At 53.2% G+C, this 20,294-nt stretch overlaps 2 protein-coding genes across 3 annotated transcripts; both read left to right on the forward strand.

Moving 5' to 3' along the window:
• The first annotated feature begins 278 nt into the window (after nucleotides 1–278).
• Nucleotides 279–19,419, forward strand: LOC149995179 (sialic acid-binding Ig-like lectin 13). 2 transcript variants are annotated; one of them, XM_090260943.1, is made up of 8 exons: nucleotides 279–339; nucleotides 528–605; nucleotides 668–1,051; nucleotides 1,762–1,809; nucleotides 2,682–2,930; nucleotides 4,168–4,261; nucleotides 17,964–18,044; nucleotides 18,299–19,419. In XM_090260943.1, exons 2-7 carry the CDS (start codon nucleotides 572–574, stop codon nucleotides 18,034–18,036), a joined length of 882 nt encoding a protein of 293 aa, XP_090117069.1. In that variant the 5' UTR covers nucleotides 279–339; nucleotides 528–571; the 3' UTR covers nucleotides 18,037–18,044; nucleotides 18,299–19,419. The 2 variants fall into 2 exon arrangements, with proteins under 2 accessions (XP_090117069.1, XP_090117068.1); XM_090260942.1 differs by lacking the exons at nucleotides 279–339; nucleotides 17,964–18,044; nucleotides 18,299–19,419 and adding an exon at nucleotides 4,585–4,659 and having other exon boundaries at nucleotides 557–605.
• On the forward strand, nucleotides 13,920–17,644 carry LOC149995180 (sialic acid-binding Ig-like lectin 13). The gene is made up of 6 exons (XM_090260873.1): nucleotides 13,920–13,968; nucleotides 14,030–14,413; nucleotides 14,616–14,897; nucleotides 15,125–15,172; nucleotides 16,052–16,300; nucleotides 17,547–17,644. The coding sequence occupies exons 1-6, from the start codon at nucleotides 13,935–13,937 to the stop codon at nucleotides 17,642–17,644; spliced, it is 1,095 nt and encodes a 364-aa protein (XP_090116999.1). The 5' UTR covers nucleotides 13,920–13,934.
• Nucleotides 19,420–20,294: the final 875 nt, after the last annotated feature.

Below are 20,294 nucleotides of genomic sequence, written 5' to 3' on the forward strand. Positions count from 1 at the left end.
AGCGTCAACAATACGGGAAAGAAATGGCCTCCTTAGGGAAGGGCGTGAGGGAAGCGAGAGGTGGGTTATTCTCGGGGTGTGATTGGTAGGTTGGTCGCCATCCCTGGACTCAGGAGTGGATGTGGGCCGCAGAGGGCTGAACTCAAAGGGCCCTGACAGTGTCCCTCTGCAGCCTCTCCTCTGCTGGGTGACCCTGTTCTGACGACACCTCGCCTTCCTGTGTGGCCTCTGTAGCAATTGCAATATTAGTTCCAGTTTTTGAGACGCAGAGCCTGAGAGCCAGACGCTCCCCGAGGGACCCTGGCACCGCCAACCGCAGAGAGGCGGCTGCTGCTGCAGGTGCCGCTGTGGGGACAGGGGGCTGAGGGAGGGTTACAGAGGCGGGTCTGCAGGGCCCCTGGGCTGCGGGGTGTCTGCCTGCTCTGTGCTGAGAGCGCACGGGCTCCGGCTCCGAGCTTCCTCCTCTGTGGACGGGGAGGCCCCTGTTCCTCCTCAGCTTCTGAGGTCCCCCTGTGTCCCCTCCCAAGCCTGCCTCCTGGGTTCGCCCACAGGAGCCCAGAAACCCCGAGAGATGCTGCGGCTGCTGCTGGCCCTGCTGTGGGCAGGTGAGTGCCCGAGGGGACGGGGGTGTAGTGTGGGGGCGGTGGCTGACCCTGGTTCCCCGCAGGGTCCCTGGCTCAGTATAGAAGATACCAGCTGCAAGTGCCGGAGTCCGTGACGGTGCAGGAGGGCCTGTGCGTCTCCGTGCCCTGCACTCTGTCCTACCCCCAGGATGGTTGGATCAACTCTACCCCAGCTCATGGCTACTGGTTCCGGGAAGGGACCAATACAGACAAGGATGCTCCAGTGGCCACAAACAACCCTGATCGTGAAGTGGAGAAGAGGACCAGGGGCAGGTTCCACCTCTTTGGGGACCTCTGGAACTACAACTGCTCCCTGGACATCAGAGACGCCAGGAGGACAGATGAGGGATCGTACTTTTTTCGGGTGGAGAGAGGATCTATTGTCAGATATTCTTTCCAAGAGAAGAAGCTTGCTGTGCATGTGACAGGTAAGGACCAGGCTCCAGGGGAGGCCACAGGGGCAGGTCACAGTGGCCCGGGGCAGGACTGAGATGGGCCCATCATGGGAAGGGGCTGGGAGTACAGCATGTTGGGGCTCAGAAGGAGGAGCTGGACCAAAGTCTGAGGCTTCTCTCAGGGCCACAGCTGGGACCCTCCCTCGGCATCCCCTGTCCCCCTTCTCCTCACCAGGCCTGACCCACACACCTGACATCCTCATCCCGGGGACCCTGGAGCTCGGCCGCCCCACAAAAGTGATCTGCTCAGTGCCCTGGGCCTGTGAGCGGGGCACACCCCCCCTCTTCTCCTGGACGTCAGCTGCCCTCACCTCCCTGGGCCCCGGGACGCACCGTCTATCCTCCGTGCTCACCCTCACCCCACGGCCCCAGGACCACGGCACCAACCTCACCTGTCAGGTGACCCTGCCTGGGGTAGGAGTGACGAGGAGGACCGTCCAGCTCAACGTGCTCTGTGAGAACTGAAGCAGGACATGCGGGGTCCCAGCTGGAGGTCCTGAGGGCAGCAGGATGGGGTGTCAGGGCCTCAGACTCTGGGCGCTGGGTCCTGAGTCTGGTCTGGGGTGGGGTCAGGGCGATGCCTGCTCCCCCCCTTTCCCCGCTTAAGCAGCTCCTGGGACACAGAGCCGATGTGTACCCAGCCCTCACCCTTGACTTTGGTCCCCCATGTCTTTCTGCCCCAGACCCTCCACAGAACTTGACCGTAACTGTCTTCGAAGGAAACAGCACAGGTAGGAAGGAGCCCGTCGGGCTGCAGGGCCTGTCCCTCATCAGGGCAGTCTGGCTCCTACCTCACCCTGGACTCCGCCAGGTGACCAGACGCCCCCTCAGGGGTGAACCCAGTGTCCATCCCCCTCCCCCTCCCCCATGGCCACTGTGAGCAGCTGTGCCCATGGGTCCCTCAGTCCCCGAGGAGCCTCCAGTCCCTGTCAGCGGCACCAGGAGCACAGGGCACTGTCCCCACGCAGAGCTGCCTCTTGGGGCCCTGACCCGCCATCTCCTGACGAGTCTCCAGGCTCCTGTGTTACGTTTCCTCCAATCGTTTAATTCATGTATTTTGGTCACAGAATAGAGTCCCATGACCAACAATTGAAAAGACCCTGAAGTCTGTCCTCTGATGCCCCGTCCCCTCTGGGGAGGTGACCAGTGTCCCCACGCTGCTGTGAGCCTCGGTTTGCTCACCTGAAGGTCCTTCAACATCAGTAGGACTAATGTCCTTGTTCCTCCCGGGGACTGTGGAGCTGCCACGGCTTGGAGGGGTCGCATTGTGCGCGTCACCCACGACTGGGCTTCCCCTTATTCTACCAACCAAACGCTGCCCCGAGTGCTCCCGTGTCTGCCCTCCCAGCGCCCGTGGTAGTCTCTGTGGGATGCGCTCCTGGAGGCCAAATGCAGCCACATTTTATGTTCCTTCTAACTGCGGGGAAGTGGTCCAGCGGTTCCGCACGGGAGGCAGACAGGCTCCGTTCCCACCGGCGAGAGGTGGGAATGTGAGTCCTCAGTCTGTGGCTGTGTGTCTGCAGCTCTTCCCCGCTCTCCTTCTGTCTCCTCTGCTTTGTCTTGGTCTCTGTGTCACTCTGACCCTCTGTCTCTTTTTCCACAGCACCGAGGGTCCTGGAGAACGGTTCACGCCTTCCTGTCCTGGAGGGCTATTTCCTGCGCCTGGTCTGCGAGGTTGACAGCAACCCCCCTGCCAGGCTGACCTGGACCCAGGGGAGCCGGACCCTGCAGTCCTCGCAGCCTGGGGTCCTGGAGCTGCCTGCAGCAATCATTGGGGATGAAGGGAAACTCACCTGCCGAGCCCAGAACACTCAGGGCTCCCTGCACGTCTCCCTGAACCTCCTTCTGCCGAGTGAGTGCGCAGTGGACTGGGGGCCGAGGGGGGTGTCTAGGGGAAAACAGCATCCGCTCCACCCTCACAGACCCCCAGCAGCCCCCGAACGTCAAAGGGACCTCAGCTCTGGTCTGGGCTTGGCTGTGAAGTCAGAAATTGCCCAGAACTCAACATATCCCTGTCCTCTTCCTGCCAGGACTGACGTGTGAGGTGGAGCAGGGGTAGGAGGGAGAAGCAAGTGGAAGGAGCTGGGTCTTGGGAGAAGGGCTGTGGCTTGGACAGGTGTGTCATGGGACACAAGGTCCTTGCTTTCAGGCAGCGATGAGGATCAGGCACTCATAAGCCAAGGGAAACTCAGCAGTCAGGAGAAATGTCACCACAATGCAGGATTTCTTTTCAATTAAAATGAATGCAGAAGTGTGAATACCGTTCCAATATATGGGTATATTATATTCAGTTCATCTATTGATCATTTGATACCTATTGGGTGTTTCTACTTTTTGGCTGTTTTAATGCTGCCTGAACATTGGTTAACTCTTTTTGTTCGAACATATTTTCTCTTTTCTTGGATGTTACCTGGGAGTGGGATTGCTTAGTCCAATGGTAGTGTGTATGTGTACCTCTTTGAGAATATTCCAGACGGTGTCCCACAGTGGCAACTCCATTTCACATTCCCACCAGGAAAGTGTAAGGCTTCCAACTGCCCTACACAACTAACAACATTGTTATTTCCCTGACAAGGAATCACAGCGTCCTAGTGGGGGTGAGGGGCTATTCCACTGTGGCTTTGCTGTGCGTTTCTGTGATAATAATGCTGCTGTTTGTTTCCTTGTGAATTTATTGTCCATTTGTATGACATCACCGAAGAACATTTTATTCAAGGCCTTCACCCTTTATTTAATCAGTTTGTTGGAGTTTTTGTTGTTGAGATGTAAGAGTTCTTTCTACGTGCTGGGTACTCACACTTATCAGGTCTACGATTAGCAAATATTTTTTCCTATTAAATGCGTTGGCTTTTCACTTTCTCCACAGTGTTAATAAACGGAATGTTTCATTTTGATGAATTCCAGAGTAGGCATTTTATGTTCTGTGCCTCTGCTGGGGGTCAGGGAGGGGTCAGGGGTGAGGGCAGAGATGGTCTGCATCCGGTGGTGCAGGAAGGCCTGGAAGACAACCTCCAGGGTCCTAGTGGGAGAGGAAGGACACAGAGTTGTGGTTCAGCAGGTGACTCCCTCCTCGTCCCCCTTTCTTGCAGGAAAATCAGAGCCCAGGGTGGAGGTGGTGCCGGTGGTCATCGGAGTGGAAGCTGTCAAGACCCTGCTCCTCCTGCTGTGCCTCATCCTCCTCCTGTGAGCTCTGCCCCAGGGGAAAGGGAGGTGAGGGGCGGGCAGCAGGCGTGTGGCTGAGTCCAGAACCTGGGCTGGGGATCCTGACCTGTCAGGTGTCGGGCCGGCAGGAGTTGAAGGGGTGGAGCATGAGGACCCCACATGAACAGTCATCGTGGGTGTCCCAGCTGGGAGGACCGACGGTGCTCAAGATAATCTGTGGGGCCAGACCCACCCTCGCCCACGTCACTCTCCCCTCCAGTTTTTGGACAGGGAGCAGGGCTTGTGTCTGCCTCCCACTGCACCCTGAACCAAGCAGACTGAGAGACCATGGTCTCACCCCTAAGGGTCAGGTACCACCGGAGCAAGAGCCCAGAGCCCACAAGTGTGGTGGCGGATGAAAACACTGTCTCGACCTAGTCTCTCAGGTGAGTAATGCAGGTGTCTCACCACTCGACACCCCACTGACACCTCCTCCAGGAGGGTCCCTGGGATTGCTCTGCTCAGCGTGGTTATACTTGAGCTGCCATTTTCCTCACCACAACCACTTCTTTGCAAAGTCCCACCCGAGGTGAAGTTATGGTGGTCCCCCTCTCTAAGGCCAGGTTGGGGGTGCATTTCTGCACTTTGTCCTCTCTCCCTCTCCCCAATCCAGGCCTTCTATCCTTCTTCCTATTCACAGCTCACCGTGGTGCCTGTCTCTTCTCCATCGTGATCCTGGTGGTTGGTGTGGCCTCGTCTCTTCCCTGGGTCTCTGATCCGACCAAACTTCTACCTCCAGATTGTGTTTCCTGAGACATGTTCTCCACTTCCTGCACAGTTCGAACAACAATGTTCCTCCTTTGTGGCCAGAGACCCAGGTGCAAACACCACAGGCTGGATTTGAGTGCCTGGCATGGTCTATGCCCTGCTGGACGGTCCACTAGATTCCACCATGTCCCTAAATCTCACACTATCTCTACACCTACACAGGCCAGGCCTTTGTGTCTCTGAGACTCTGCATGTGCCATTCCTTCTGCTGAAATGTCCTTGCAGATATATCTGGTTCCTACATCTCCAAGTGCTGATCATTCTTTGGGTTCAGTTAACAGTCAATGAGGTGTGTTTGTGTGATTCTTGTATGGTTGTGACAGAAACAATATGTCGTCATTTATTTACAGACTCTTTAGGAAGTATGACTGGACACCTACCATGTGCCAGCATTTTGCAGGTCCTGAAAATGCTCCATGAACCCAGCATCAAAAATCTCTATCACCCAGAAGCTGCCAGTCTGAAGTCAACAGACTTCTTTCTGAAGGGGACAGAATGCAGATAATTAAATAAAATTATTATCACATGCTGGTGGCCATATGTGTTTAGGGCGGAATCATGCACGGAAAACTCACCAGGGTGACAAGTTGGGACATCTGGGAGTAGGAACTGTGGTGTCTGAGCAAAGACTTGACGATAGTGAGAAAGCAGACTTGCTGATTTTCTAAAGTACAGAATGTATTTAGTGTTAATATACCTTATGATGGGGGGCCCGAAGAAACCCAGAGTTGTCTTCTGTAGGGTGGGCCCCTTGTAGTATGGGATTCCCCTACTAGGTGAATGTTCTCAGACCCAGCTGTATCAGTGTGCCAGCTGGTGTTGTTGTGAGAGGCTGCATTCAGCTTCAGTTACTTTTTTTTTGAAGACTCAATGCATTTGCTTACTTCATGACAGGTAATTCATGAGCGCACACCTGCCCACACTGCACTGCACTGAACGTTCAGCATTTTTAAACCAAAAATGGCACGACCCCTGTGCTATACATTCTCTATTCTCCCAATTTCGCCCTGAGTGACTTTGTTTTCTTTCCTTGATGAAAACAGTCCTCAGAGGGAAACCTGTTGCTGATGTGGAAGAGTTCAAACAAAACGAAGCAGAAGAACAAAAGGCATCAAATAAACAAGTCCCAAAACTGTTTTGAGTGGCTGAAAAATTATCTCGATATTTGTATTGCCTCAAATAGAGAATACTTTGAAGGTGACCGAAGGTCAAACATGTAAGAATAAATACACAATTTTTATAAGTCAAGTCCTATTTCTTGGGCAGTCCCTTGTGATATGTGCTCTAAGCAAGTTAATCAATTAAATGCTATAAAGAAAGGAAAATACAACAGCACTATCACTGAAGAGACCTGATGCCTGGCCACTTCATTGTCCTCAGAGGCAGCCTGTCTCCAGTGATTGCCTAGGAGCTCATCCCAAACCAGGGTGCACAGAGCTTCTCCTTACTCTCTCAGAGGCCAGAATGGGAGTGGGTGTCTGGAGTCCCAGAGACAGCATGAGAAGCCCACTCACTACTCAGCCCTTTGCTCCTTGGTGTAACACCTCTCCTTCTCCAACCACCTCCTCAGGGACACCTGTGGCCTCCTCAGGCACAAATGAGAGCCTCTTTGGGCTCCCTCTACTTCCTTCACTCTCTTTTCCCTGCCTACAAAAACCTACCTTCCCTGGTCCTTATACGTCTCTGACCAAACTATATCAATCATTCCCACAGTCACCCATTTCTCCACAGTTCTGTCTCCTCTGCAAACTTTTCCTTAAGTGAGCTCAGTGAAACCACACAGCAACTCTTATCTCTTCCCCGACACCTCTTCCCACCCAGCCAGCACAGCCAGACATGTAGAAGCATCCTTCTGGATGAAGCAGGAAGCAGAGAGAAGTATAAGAGAACAGGAACGTACTGATAAGACAGTCTACTTGTCCCCACGTCCTTTTCTCTTAGGCGGGGCATAGCTTTTCACTAACCCCAGGACTGGGATACTATGCTTGAGAGGTCAGGCCCCTTTCAGAGCTGGGCAAAGTTGAGCTCAGGACACGGGCGAATTTCAGCACCATGAACAGCACCGTCCTGTTTCCTGGAGTCTGTCAGGCTTATCATGTGTCCTGGGAAGACACGCATTCCCTTTATGCTGAGCCACCTTCATTGAATCGCTGGGAAATTGGCTCAAAATAAGGCTGGAAGGAGGTGGGAGTTTACTATATTGTAGCAGATGAAGGATCTGCACAGACACCTCACTTTGATACCATCAGCCCACCAGGATGGGAGTTTGGTGCCAACTCATTGACCTGTGGTGTTTCAGAGCTCACATGGTCACAGACACCCATCCAGCTCAGTGTCTTCTATGGGTGTGGGGCCAGGACTCCCTGGACGCTGAGCACACTTGGGAGTCAGAGGAGAGCTCAAGGCTTCGGATACTCAATGCCTGGTTCCCAGAGATCAGACTGAGGTGAGGAACAAGAGTCATTCCAGAACCTACCTTTGCTCTTTTTGTGGCTTTTGAGGTGGGTACAGCCAACACCTATGATACTTCTAATGACTAAAAAGGGAACATTACATTTGTATCTCAAATATTCCATCTTTCTGAACAACATACCTTCCAAGAACACAGTAGAGGTATGAAAAAAAAATTTTTTTTTTAGAATTTAATTGGGTCTCTGTCACCCCACAGCACAGCTGGATCCCTAAGTTCATATAACGGGAAGGACAAGGTCATACATGGGATGCCCTCATTCCCTCAGTGTCAGGTTTCTGCCCACAAACCTTCCTGAACAAATCATAATGAATCCAAGAGCTCCACTGGAATTTCCTCGGCCATTGGGAGCTGGAGTCTTGGAGGCCAAGCAATGGAGCCTCAGCACCAAGTACTGGTGGGTAGATGCCAGCCTGGTCCAGAAGCCCGTGGACGCTCTGAGACCTCCAACACTGGTTCTTATGGAGTAAATACTTGTCTAGTTCATAGATTATAGGTGATTTTAGGGAAATTTCTTGCTATGAGAAATAATGGAACTTTAGAATTGGAGAAATTAGGGTTAAATCCTAAATTCTCCCCTACTAAGAGTGTGACAATGGAAAAGTCAGTCATGTCACCTCTCTGTACCTCAGTTTCCTGCTTTGTGAGTGGGGGTTACTAAACCCCATCTCAAACAGATGTTGTGACGCATGTAAAGCACTGTATACAGGTCTTGATCAAGGTGAGTGTTGTGTGCAGGTACTTTATCCCTTGAAAACGTGAGTTCCTACCCATAATTTATCACATGATAGACAAACTCATGATAATTAAAAAACAAAAACAAAACACGTCAACTTTCACCAACAATGTCCACACCAGGAGATAAGTAAAACATCATACCATACACTGCTACATGGACTGAACTAAAAAGAAATGCTTGTAGTTTGGCACTGAAAATATCCTGATCCTGAAGATTTTCCTTTTTACCAAAAGCAGGAATATGGAAAGAGATGTTAGGCTGAGAAAACCCTGGTAATTTTTACTGAGATTCCCCAATAGACACTTAGTACCACTCACGGTATAGAACAGACCTGGATAAAATTAATAAGAAAGACTTTCACAAGAAGAAACTTTATTAATCATCGGTTCAGTAATGGAGGGTTTCCTGAGCTTATCATCTTTCATTTATTGTCTGGAATTGAGATTCCAGCACAAAGCCCACTGTAAGATACATCTCGGGGTTTTTGGAGAAGACCCTAGCAAATATCGGAGTCTCAGAAGACAGCGTAGAGCTCTGGACCCAGGAAGTGAGTGCTGAACCCAATTTCAGTACCAGCCTCTGCCTCTCCCCGGGGCCCACCCAGCCTCAGACACGTAGGTCTCAGAGCAGTTGGCTGATCAGAACATCCACTCCTCAAACACCGGCTAAGCACGAAGGGGAAGATAAAACGTCTGGACATTCGGCCTGTGTGGAACATGAAAATGGGAAAAAAGAATCACGTGAAAACTATGCACACGTACTGCTCTGCTCCTGGTTCTGTTCAGGCCCTCGGGGGATTGGATGGCGCCCACCCACACGGGGAAAGGCAATCTGCCCCACCGAGGCCACAGGTGTAAAGTTCTAATCTCACCTGGGAACGCCGTCAGAGACACACCCGCAGGTAACGCTGAACCCGGCCGCCCGCGGCCCAGTCCGGGTGACAGAAGGTTAGCCGTGCGCGGGCCTAGGAGGCGGGTGTTCAGTGTGGGACGCGCTCAGCCCGCACGCGCCCGGGACTCCGAGTCAGCACCGCGGACAGCGCCGCCCTCTGGGCCGGGATCCCCAGGAGCCTCGATACGTTCTGAGCGGGCGGAGCGCCCCCTACGGGTGGTGGGGGGACCGCCGCCGGGGCAGAGGCGGCTTGGGTCACAAGCAGCACCTCCCTGGGTCGCTGGTGGGGGACCTCCAACGCCGTGGGAAAGCGAGCGGGATTGGGAACCGAACCTGAGCCCGGGAACTCCCAGCATAGCCTGCCGGACAGACCTTCCTTGTGACGGCCCGAGAGTCCCCGCCGTGTCCGCCTGGCCTGCTTCTCCCTGAGAACTCACCTTCCGGTCCATGGGGGAGACCCCCCACCCCGCACCCCATCCGCAGCCCGTGCCTCCCGGGCACAGCCCCCAGTCCCAGGCAGCTGGAATTGCCAGCTCACCCGCCCGTCTCCCAACCAGAGGTTCTTCTCAAAGGCAAGGACGAGGTCTCTCCTATCCGCGCCTTCACTGGAAGCCCGAGGACCCTGTGTCCACGGCCGCAGCACGACCGAACCAAATTTCCTCGTTCACCTTGTGGGAAGGTTGACATACTTCTTTCTCAGAAACACAAGTTTCCTGTTTCCAGCGCTGATGAAGTAGCTGCCCGGGATCCCAGGGGTGCATGCGACAGGCCCTCCTGTGATTTAGGCAGTCCCCTTGCGCACTCTGGACCTCGGTGGTTCTGCAAATGGAAGAAGTGGGGCTGGAAGGCTTCTCAGATCGGAGCGCCTGCAGGTTACAAGTTCCTCCTGTGCGTGCAGTGGGGTTGTCTGTGGTTTGCTTCTGCCTCCTTCTCCCGTTGTTCTGAAAGTTGCGGACAGCCAGCAGCAGACGGGTGTGGACCGGGCCCTCTGACCTCAGAGATGCTGCGCATCAGTCCTGCAGGGAGAGTGTGAGGTGTTCAGGACAGGGGGCCCAGCGGGGCGTGGGGCTGCAAGTGCCATACATACTGACAACGCAGGAACCGGTGCTGGCCTGGGAGTGTCTCTGCATGCTCACACCTGGCAGCCTCCCTCCGCAGCGATCCCAGGCCTGACCCCACTCCCAGTTGTCCCTAACGGTTCCAAGAGGGGCTTATTATGGGATAGGGTGATTCCTGAACTTGAATGGAGGAAAACACATTGTAATTTTTTTATATATGGGTGTTAAGGAAAACATGAGCAAAGCCGTGGTATTAAAGGTAGCAGGCTGAGATGATGAAACACAAAGGACATCAAGTACACAGTTAACTTTTTACAAAATGATTTTATTCATTTACTCCTCTTTTTAGAGAGAGGGAAAGCGAGGGAGACAGAGAGGGAGAGAGACCTCAATGTGTGAGAGAAACATCTTTGGTTGCCTCTCCTACACCCCACCCCCAACTGGGGACCTGGCCCACAACCCAGGCATGTGCCCTGACTAGGAATCAAACTGGTGACTTTCCGGTTCATAGGCCTGTGCTCCATCCACTGAGCCACACTAGTCAGGGCCCAATTACCTCTAAAGTGACGATAGTGGGTCCTTCGAGGGGGGAGATTGGAGTGTGGGTTTAAAGAAGGGGGACCAGGAGAAGTTCAACAGTGCCCGTAACTTTATTAAGTTACTTATTTATTTACGTTTTTAGAGAAGGGAAGGGAGGGAGGAAGAGAGGGAGAGAAACATGGATGTGAGACAGAAACACTGATTGGTGGCCTCTGTTACGCTCCCTGACTGGGACCCAACTGTGACTCAGGCATGTGCCCTGACCGGGCACCCAGCCAATGACTTTTCATTTTGTGGGACAAGGGCCAACCCACAGAGCCATGTCAGTCCCAGGAAAGAAAACACATCTCTGTTTCTTCAAGAGTGTTCACTTTGTGATGATTCCCTGAGTTGTTCCTGTGGGGGCATTTCTCTGTTTGTGTCTTAGGTTTCTCCCCCCAAAAATGTTTCAAGAAAACTGACTTGGGTCTAAGGAGGCGCTGCGCCCTGTGTGTTCCCGCCACTTTCTTGTACCGCACCCCAGCCACGCAGTGAAAAAGTAGCCATCTGTGACGTTAGATGCATGTCACCTCTCTCAGGAAGTCCCCACCGTACGCGAGCATGGATGACATCCGGCTGGCATGCTCACCCCGTGGGTCCTGCCCAGGCTGGAAGACCTGCCACGCTCTAAAGCAAGGACCAGTGTGGCCCCGTGAGATACCGGGGTGCTGAAGACAGCTGTGATGAAGGGGATGTGTTTGCCTGTTTTGAAATGTGGGCCTTCCATTCTGTGCTTTCTTTCCTACAAAATCCCACTGTACAGAGGATCACAGCCTCCATTTCTCACGTGCCTGACCAGTGCGTCTCCCCTGGATGTTCTGGTGTCGTTAACACACAGAAATTCCAACCTCCACCCAAGTGTCTCCTCTGCCCAACCCTGCTGAGCCTGCACCTCCAACCTAAGGGAGAGGGACACCCCATCCTCCTGTGCATTCCACATCACAGCTCCCATCACAGGAAGCCCCAATTCCAGAACACTTGTTGTGTCCCCGCCTAACAGGGACTCCTGGGGCAGCTTCCAGGGCTGGTGTGTGACCTTGTGAGTGGGAGAACACACTCCAGTGGAAGAACACTCTCCTCATGTGGATGTTGAGGGACGAAAAATAACTGGCCTCCTCAATGAACCCCCCACCTCAACCCAGGCCATCTGCCTTGTTCCTGAGGCACAGCGCTAGCTGGGCTGACCTCCACACACACCTACAACCTGTGACTAGATGGTCTGGCCAGAGAGACCCATTTTGACTTTGCAGAAAATGACCTCTGTTGTCCTGGATGCCTGTTCTTGTGCCCAGGCCAGGCTGTTTTCATTACAATGGGTCTGAGTTATACTTCGATATCCAGTATTGCCACCCCTCCAACCTTGTCCCTCTTTCTCAAGATTGCTGAGGCCATTTGGGATGATTTTTAAATGTTCCATATAAATGTTTGGAATATTTGTTTCGTACATGTGAAATATGCCACTAGTATTTTATTTACTTATTTTCAAACATTTTATTTATTTACCTTAGAGCGAGGGGAAGGGAAAAAAATGAGGGGGAGAGAAACATCAACCGGTTGCCTCTCATGTGCCCCCAACTGGGGACCTGACGTTCAACCCAGGCATGTGCCCTGACTGGGAATCAAACCGACGACCTTTTGGGTCACAGGCCAGTGTTCAATCCATTGAGCCACAAAATACAGGGTGCCCTCGTATTCAATAGGAATTATATTGAATCTGTAGATTGTTAAGGGTAGTATGGACACTTTAATAATGTAAATACTTTCAATCCATGAATATGGTATATGCTTCCTGGCCAACAGACATATGAGAAAATGGTCAATGGTCATTGATCATCAGAGCAATGCAAATTAAAACCACAACGAGGTATCACCTCACACCTGTCAGAATGGCCACCATCAATAAGTGAACAAACAACAAATGCTGGTGAGGATGGGGAGAAAAGGGAACCCTGGTGCACTGAGGGGGGCTTTGCAGATTGGAGCAGCCATTGTGGAGAACAGTATGAGGATACCTCAGACAATTAAAAGTGGAAGAGCCTCATGACCCAGCGACCTCACGTCTGAGAATATACCTTATGGATCCTGAAACACCATCAGATATAATACACGCACCCCTAGTTCACAGCAGCATTATTTACAGGAGCCGGGATATGGCATCAGCCCAAGGGTCCACCAGGAGCTGAGTGGGTAACAACGCTGGGGTCCATTTACACAACGGGGAGCCACTCAGCTCTAAAAAGGAAGAAACGCTTATCCTTTGCGACAGCGTGGGTGGACTGAAGGTTATTGTGCTGAGTGAAATAAGCCGGTCAGAGACAAACAAATACCATATGATCTCACTTACACATGGAATCTAACGTAGAAAATTTTCTGATGAACAAAGTAGAAACAGAGGCAGGGACACATGGGACAGATGGACAGATCTCAGAGGGGAGAGGGGGAGGGGAAAAAACAAGGCACTAAGGTTGGCTGAGGAACAATGTGCATGCCCCATGGACACAGACTGCAGTGTGGTGAAGGCCAGGGTGGGTGGGGACTGGGTGCAGGTGGCAAAGGAGGGGATTGGGGGCATCTGTCATAGCGTCAACAATACGGGAAATAAATGGCCTCCTTGGGGAAGGGCATGAGGGAAGCGAGAGGTGGGTTATTTTGGGGGTGTGATTGGCATGTTGGTCACCCTCCCTGGACTCAGGAGTGGACGTGGGCAGCAGAGGGCTGAACTCAAAGGGCCCTGACAGCGTCCGTCTGCAGCCTCTCCTCTGCTGGGTGACCCTGTTCTGACGACACCTCGCCTTCCTGTGTGGCCTCTGTAGCAATTGCAATATTAGTTCCAGTTTTTGAGAGGCACAGCCTGAGAGCCAGATGCTCCCCGAGGGACCCTGGCACCGCCAACCGCAGAGAGGCGGCGGCTGCTGCAGGTACCGCTGTGAGGACAGGGGGCTGAGGGAGGGTTACAGAGGCGGGTCTGCTGGGCCCCTGGGCTGCGGGGTGTCTGCCTGCTCTGTGCTGAGAGCGCACGGGCTCCGGCTCCGAGCTTCCTCCTCTGTGGACGGGGAGGCCCCTGTTCCTCCTCAGCTTCTGAGGTCCCCCTGTGTCCCCTCCCAAGCCTGCCTCCTGGTTTCACCACAGGAGCCCAGAAACCCCCCAGAGATGCTGCGGCTGCTGCTGGCCCTGCTGTGGGCAGGTGAGTGCCCGAGGGGAGGGGGTGTAGTGTGGGGGCGGTGGTTGACCCTGTTTCCCCGCAGGGTCCCTGGCCCAGGATGACGAATACCAGCTGCAAGTGCCGGAGTCCGTGACGGTGCAGGAGGGCCTGTGTGTCTCCGTGCCCTGCACTCTGTCCTACCCCCAGGTCGGCTGGACCGACTCTACCCCAGCTCATGGCTACTGGTTCCGGGAAGGGGCCCACATAGACCAGGATGCTCCAGTGGCCACAAACAACCCTGATCGTGAAGTGGAGAAGAGGACCAGGGGCAGGTTCCACCTCCTTGGGGACCCCCGGAACTACAACTGCTCCCTGGACATCAGAGACGCCAGGAGGACAGATGAGGGATGGTACACTTTTCGGCTGGAGAGAGGATCTTATGTCAGATTTTCTTTCTCAAAGAATAAGCTTGCTGTGCATGTGACAGGTAAGGACCAGGCTCCAGGGGAGGCCACAGGGGCAGGTCACAGTGACCAGGGGCAGGGCTGGGATGGGCCCATCCTGGGAAGGGGCTGGGGGTACAGCATGTTGGGGCTCAGAAGGAGGAACTGGACCAAAGCCTGAGTCTTCTCTCAGGGCCACAGCTGAGACCGTCCCTTCTCATCCCCTGTCCCCCTTCTCCTCACCAGGTCTGACCCACACACCTGACATCCTCATCCCGGGGACCCTGGAGTCCGGCCGCCCCACAAACGTGACCTGCTCTGTGCCCTGGGCCTGTGAGCGGGGCACGCCCCCCCTCTTCTCCTGGACGCCAGCTGCCCTCATCTCCCTGGGCCCCAGGACGCACATTCTATCCTCCGTGCTCACCCTCACCCCACGGCCCCAGGACCACGGCACAAACCTCACCTGCCGGGTGACCCTGCCTGGTGTAGGAGTGACCAAGATAAGGACTGTCCAGCTCAACGTGCCCTGTGAGAACTGGAGCAGAACGTGGGGATCCCAGCTGGGGGTCCTGAGGTCAGCGGATGGGGTGTCAGGGCCTCAGACTCTGGGCGCTGGGTCCTGAGTCTGGTCTGGGGTGGGGTCAGGGGGATGCCTGCTTCACCCCTTTCCCCACTTAAGCAGCTCCCGGGACACAGAGCCAATGTGTACCCAGCCCTCACCCTTGACTTTGGTCCCCCATGTCTTTCTGTCCCAGACCCTCCACAGAACTTGACCGTAACTGTCTTCGAAGGAAACAGCACAGGTAGGAAGGAGCCCGCCATGGGATGTGGGGAGCAGAGCCTGTATGTCATCAGGGCAGTCTGGCTCCTATCTCACCCTGGACTCCGCCAGGTGACCAGACGCCCCCTCAGGGGTGAACCCTGTGTCCATCCACTTCCCCTCCCCCACAGCCACTGTGAGCAGCTGTGCCCATGGGTCCCTCAGTCCCCGAGGAGCCTCCAGCCCCTGTCAGCGGCACCAGGAGCACAGGGCACTGTCCCCACGCAGAGCTGCCTCTCGAGGCCCTGACCCGCCGTCTCCTGACGAGTCTCCAGGCTCCTGTGTTACGTTTCCTCCAATCGTTTAATTCATGTATTTTGGTCACAGAATAGAGTCCCATGACCAACAATTGAAAAGACCCTGAAGTCTGTCCTCTGATGCCCCGTCCCCTCTGGGGAGGTGACCAGTGTCCCCACGCTGCTGTGAGCCTGGGTTTGCTCACCTGAAGGTCCTACAGCATCAGTAGGACCGACGTCCTTGTTCCTCCCGGGACTGTGGAGCTGCCACGGCTTGGAGGGGTCGCGTTGTGCGCGTCACCCACGACTGGGCTTCCCCTTATTCTACCAACCAAACGCTGCCCCTAGTGCTCCCGTGTCTGCCCTCACAGCGCCCGTGGTAGTCTCTGTGGGATGCGCTCCTGGAGGCCAAATGCAGCAACATTTTATGTTCCTTCTAACTGTGGGGAAGTGGTCCAGCGGTTCCGCACGGGAGGCAGACAGGCTCCGTTCCCGCCGGCGAGGGGTGGGAATGTGAGTCCTCAGACTGTGGCTGTGTGTCTGCAGCTCTTCCCCACTCTCTTTCTGTCTCCTCCGCTTTGTCTTGGTCTCTGTGTCACTCTGACCCTCTGTCTCTTTTTCCGCAGCACCAAGGGTCCTGGAGAATGGTTCACGCCTTCCTGTCCTGGAGGGACAGTCCCTGCGCCTGGTCTGTGAGGTTGACAGCAACCCTCCTGCCAGGCTGACCTGGACCCAGGGGAGCCGGACCATTAACTCCTCGCAGCCTGGGGTCCTGGAGCTGCCTGCAGCAATCATTGGGGATGAAGGGAAACTCACCTGCCGAGCCCAGAACACTCAGGGCTCCCTGCACATCTCTCTGAACCTCCTTCTGCCAAGTGAGTGCTCAGTGGACTGGGGGCCGAGGGGTGTGGCTAGGGGAAAACAGCATCCGCTCCACCCTCACAGACCCCCAGCAGCCCTGAATGTCAAAGGGAGCCCAGCTCTGGTCTCGGCTTGGCTGTGAAGCCTGTAATTTCCCTGGGACTCGCCATATCCCTGTGCTCTTCCTGCCTGGCCTGCTCTGTGGGCTGGGGCGGGGGTCGGAGGGAGATGCAAGTGGAAGGAGCTTCGTCTTGGGAGAGGGGCTGGGGCTTGGACAGGTGTGTCTTGGGACACAAGGTCCTTGCTTTCAGGCCACGATGAGGGCCAGGTAAGTGAGACCCTCATAAGCCAAGGAAACCACAGCAGTCAAGAAAAATGTCACCACAATGCAGGATTTCTTTTCAATTAAAATGAATGCAGAAGTGTGAATACCGTTCCAATATATGGGTATATTATATTCAGTTAATCTATTGATCAGCTGATGCATGTTGGGTGTTTCTACTCTTTGGCTGTTTTAATGCTGCCTGAACATTGGTTAACTTTTTTTGTTCGAACATATTTTCTCTTTTCTTGGATGTTACCTGGGAGTGGGATTGCTTAGTCCAATGGTAGTGTGTATGTGTACCTCTTTGAGAATATTCCAGACGGTGTCCCACAGTGGCAAATCCATTTTACATTCCCACCAGGAAAGTGTAAGGCTTCCAACTTCTCTACACAACTAACAACATTGTTATTTCCCTGAAAAGGAATCACAGCGTCCTAGTGGGAGGGAGGGGCTATTCCATTGTGGCTTTGCTGTGCGTTTCTGTGATAATAATGGTGCTGTTTGCTTCCTTGTGAATTTATTGTCCATTTGTATGACATCATCGAAGAACATTATTTGCAAGGCCTTCACCCTTTATTTAATCAGTTTGTTGGAGTTTTTGTTGTTGAGATGTAAGAGTTCTTTCTATGTGCTGGGTACTCACACTTATCAGGTCTACGATTAGCAAATATTTTTTGCTATTAAATGGGTTGGTTTTTCACTTTCTCCATAGTGTTAATAAATGGAATGTTTTATTTTGATGAATTCCAGAGTAGGCATTTTATGTTCTGTGCCACTGCTGGGGGTCAGGGTGGGGTCAGGAGTGAGGGCAGAGGTGGTCCGAATCCAGTGGTGCAGGAAGGCCTGGGGGATGACCTCCAGGGTCCTAGTGGGACAGGAAGGACACAGGGTTGTGGTTCAGCAGGTGACTTCCTCCTCGTCCCCCTTTCTTGCAGGAAAATCAGAGCCCGGGATGGAGGTGGTGCTGGTGGTCATTGGAGTGGAAGCTGTCAAGACCCTGCTCCTCCTGCTTTGCCTCATCCTCCTCTTGTGAGCTCTGCCCCAGGGGAAAGGGAGGTGAGGGGCGGGCAGCAGGCGTGTGGCTGAGTCCAGAACCTGGGCTGGGGATCCTGACCTGTCAGGTGTAGGGCCGGCAGGAGTTGAAGGGGTGGAGCATGAGGACCCCACATGAACAGTCATCGTGGGTGTCCCAGCTGGGAGGACCTACAGTGCTCAAGATAATCTGTGGGGCCAGGCCCACCCTCGCCCACGTCACTCTCCCCTCCAGTTTTTGGACGGGGAGCAGGGCTTGTGTCTGCCTCCCACTGCACCCTGAACCAAGCAGACTGAGGGACCATGGTCTCACCCCTAAGGGTCAGGTACCTCCGGAGCAAGAGCCCAGAGCCCACAAGTGTGGTGGCGGATGCAAACACTGTCTCGACCTAGTCTCTCAGGTGAGTAATGCAGGTGTCTCACCACTCGACACCCCACCGACACTTCCTCCAGGAGGGTCCCTGGGATTGCTCTGCTCAGCGTGGTTATACTTGAGCTGCCATTTTCCTCACCACAACCACTTCTTTGCAAAGTCCCACCCGAGGTGAAGTTATGGTGGTCCCCCTCTCTAAGGCCAGGTTGGGGGTGCATTTCTGCACTTTGTCCTCTCTCCCTCTCCCCAATCCAGGCCTTCTATCCTTCTTCCTATTCACAGCTCACCGTGGTGCCTGTCTCTTCTCCATCGTGATCCTGGTGGTTGGTGTGGCCTCGTCTCTTCCCTGGGTCTCTGATCCGACCAAACTTCTGCCTCCAGATTGTGTTTCCTGAGACATGTTCTCCACTTCCTGCACAGTTTGAACAACAATGTTCCTCCTCTGTGGCCAGAGACCCAGGTGCAAACACCACAGGCTGGATTTGAGTGCCTGGCATGGTCTATGCCCTGCTGGACGGTCCACTAGCTTCCACCATGTCCCTAAATCTCACACTATCTCTACACCTACACAGGCCAGGCCTTTGTGTCTCTGAGACTCTGCATGTGCCATTCCTTCTGCTGAAATGTCCTTGCTATCTGGTTCCTACATCTCCAAGTGCTGATCATTCTTTGGGTTCAGTTAACAGTCAATGAGGTGTGTTTCTGTGATTCTTGTATGGTTGTGACAGAAAAAATATGTAGTCATTTATTTACAGACTCTTTAGGAAGTATGACTGAACACCTACCATGTGCCAGCATTTTGCAGGTCCTGAAAATGCTCCATGAACCCAGCATCAAAAACCTCTGTCACCCAGAAGCTGCCAGTCTGAAGTCAACAGACTTCTTTCTGAAGGGGACAGAATGCAGATAATTAAATAAAATTATTATCACATGCTGGGTGGCCATATGTGTTTAGGGCGGAATCATGCACGGAAAACTCACCAGGGTGACAAGATGGGACATCTGGGAGTAGGAACTGTGGTGTCTGAGCAAAGACTTGACGATAGTGAGAAAGCAGACTTGCTGATTTTCTAAAGTACAGAATGTATTTAGTGTTAATATAACTTATGATGGGGGGCCCGAAGAAACGCAGAGTTGTCTTCTGTAGGGTGGGCCCCTTGTAGTATGGGATTCCCCTACTAGGTGAATGTTCTCAGACCCAGCTGTATCAGTGTGCCAGCTGGTGTTGTTGTGAGAGGCTGCATTCAGCTTCAGTTACTTTTTTTTTGAAGACTCAATGCATTTGCTTATTTCATGACAGGTAATTCATGAGCGCACACCTGCCCACACTGCACTGCACTGAATGTTCAGCATTTTTAAACCAAAAATGGCACGACCCCTGTGCTATACATTCTCTATTCTCCCAATTTCGCCCTGAGCGACTTTGTTTTCTTTCCTTGATGAAAACAGTCCTCAGAGGGAAACCTGTTGCTGATGTGGAAGAGTTCAAACAAAACGAAGCAGAAGAACAAAAGGCATCAAATAAACAAGTCCCAAAACTGTTCTGAGTGGCTGAAAATTATCTCGATATTTGTATTGCCTCAAATAGAGAATACTTTGAAGGTGACTGAAAGTCAAACATGTAAGAATAAATACACAATTTTTATAAGTCAAGTCCTATTTCTTGGGCAGTCCCTTGTGATATGTTCTCTAAGCAAGTAAATCAATTAAATGCTATAAAGAAAGGAAAATACAACAGCACTAACACTGAAGAGACCTGATGCCTGGCCACTTCATTGTCCTCAGAGGCAGCCTGTCTCCAGTGATTGCCTAGGAGCTCATCCAAAACCAGGGTGCACAGAGCTTCTCCTTACTCTCTCAGAGGCCAGAATGGGAGTGGGTGTCTGGAGTCCCAGAGACAGCATGAGAAGCCCACTCACTACTCAGCCCTCTGCTCCTTGGTGTAACACCTCTCCTTCTCCAACCACCTCCTCAGGGACACCTGTGGCCTCCTCAGGCACAAATGAGGGCCCCTTTGGGCTCCCTCTACTTCCTTCACTCTCTTTGCCCTGCCTACAAAAACCTACCCTCCATGGTCCTTCTACGTCTCTGACCAAACTATATCAATCATTCCCACAGTCACCCATTTCTCCACAGTTCTGTCTCCTCTGCAAACTTTTCCTTAAGTGAGCTCAGTGAAACCACACAGCAACTCTTATCTCTTCCCCGACACCTCTTCCCACCCAGGCAGCACAGCCAGACATGTGGAAGCATCCTTGTGGATGAAGCAGGAAGCAGA

Source organism: Furipterus horrens, unplaced genomic scaffold (genome assembly GCF_987537825.1).
Source record: "Furipterus horrens unplaced genomic scaffold, mFurHor1.1.pri manual_scaffold_13, whole genome shotgun sequence".
In the NCBI taxonomy this organism is placed as follows: domain Eukaryota; kingdom Metazoa; phylum Chordata; class Mammalia; order Chiroptera; family Furipteridae; genus Furipterus; species Furipterus horrens.

What these genes read in the sequence shown, in the direction of transcription:
- LOC149995179 (XM_090260943.1), top strand. Translation starts at nt 572, where the DNA reads ATGCTGCGGCTGCTGCTGGCCCTGCTGTGGGCAG. An exon ending in CTTCGAAGGAAACAGCACAG is followed by an intron (nt 1,810 to 2,681) that starts GTAGGAAGGAGC and finishes CTTTTTCCACAG; the next exon opens with CACCGAGGGTCCTGGAGAAC. An exon ending in CTGTGCCTCATCCTCCTCCT is followed by an intron (nt 4,262 to 17,963) that starts GTGAGCTCTGCC and finishes CTCACCCCTAAG; the next exon opens with GGTCAGGTACCTCCGGAGCA.
- LOC149995180 (XM_090260873.1), top strand. Translation starts at nt 13,935, where the DNA reads ATGCTGCGGCTGCTGCTGGCCCTGCTGTGGGCAG. An exon ending in CTTCGAAGGAAACAGCACAG is followed by an intron (nt 15,173 to 16,051) that starts GTAGGAAGGAGC and finishes CTTTTTCCGCAG; the next exon opens with CACCAAGGGTCCTGGAGAAT. An exon ending in TCTGAACCTCCTTCTGCCAA is followed by an intron (nt 16,301 to 17,546) that starts GTGAGTGCTCAG and finishes CCTTTCTTGCAG; the next exon opens with GAAAATCAGAGCCCGGGATG.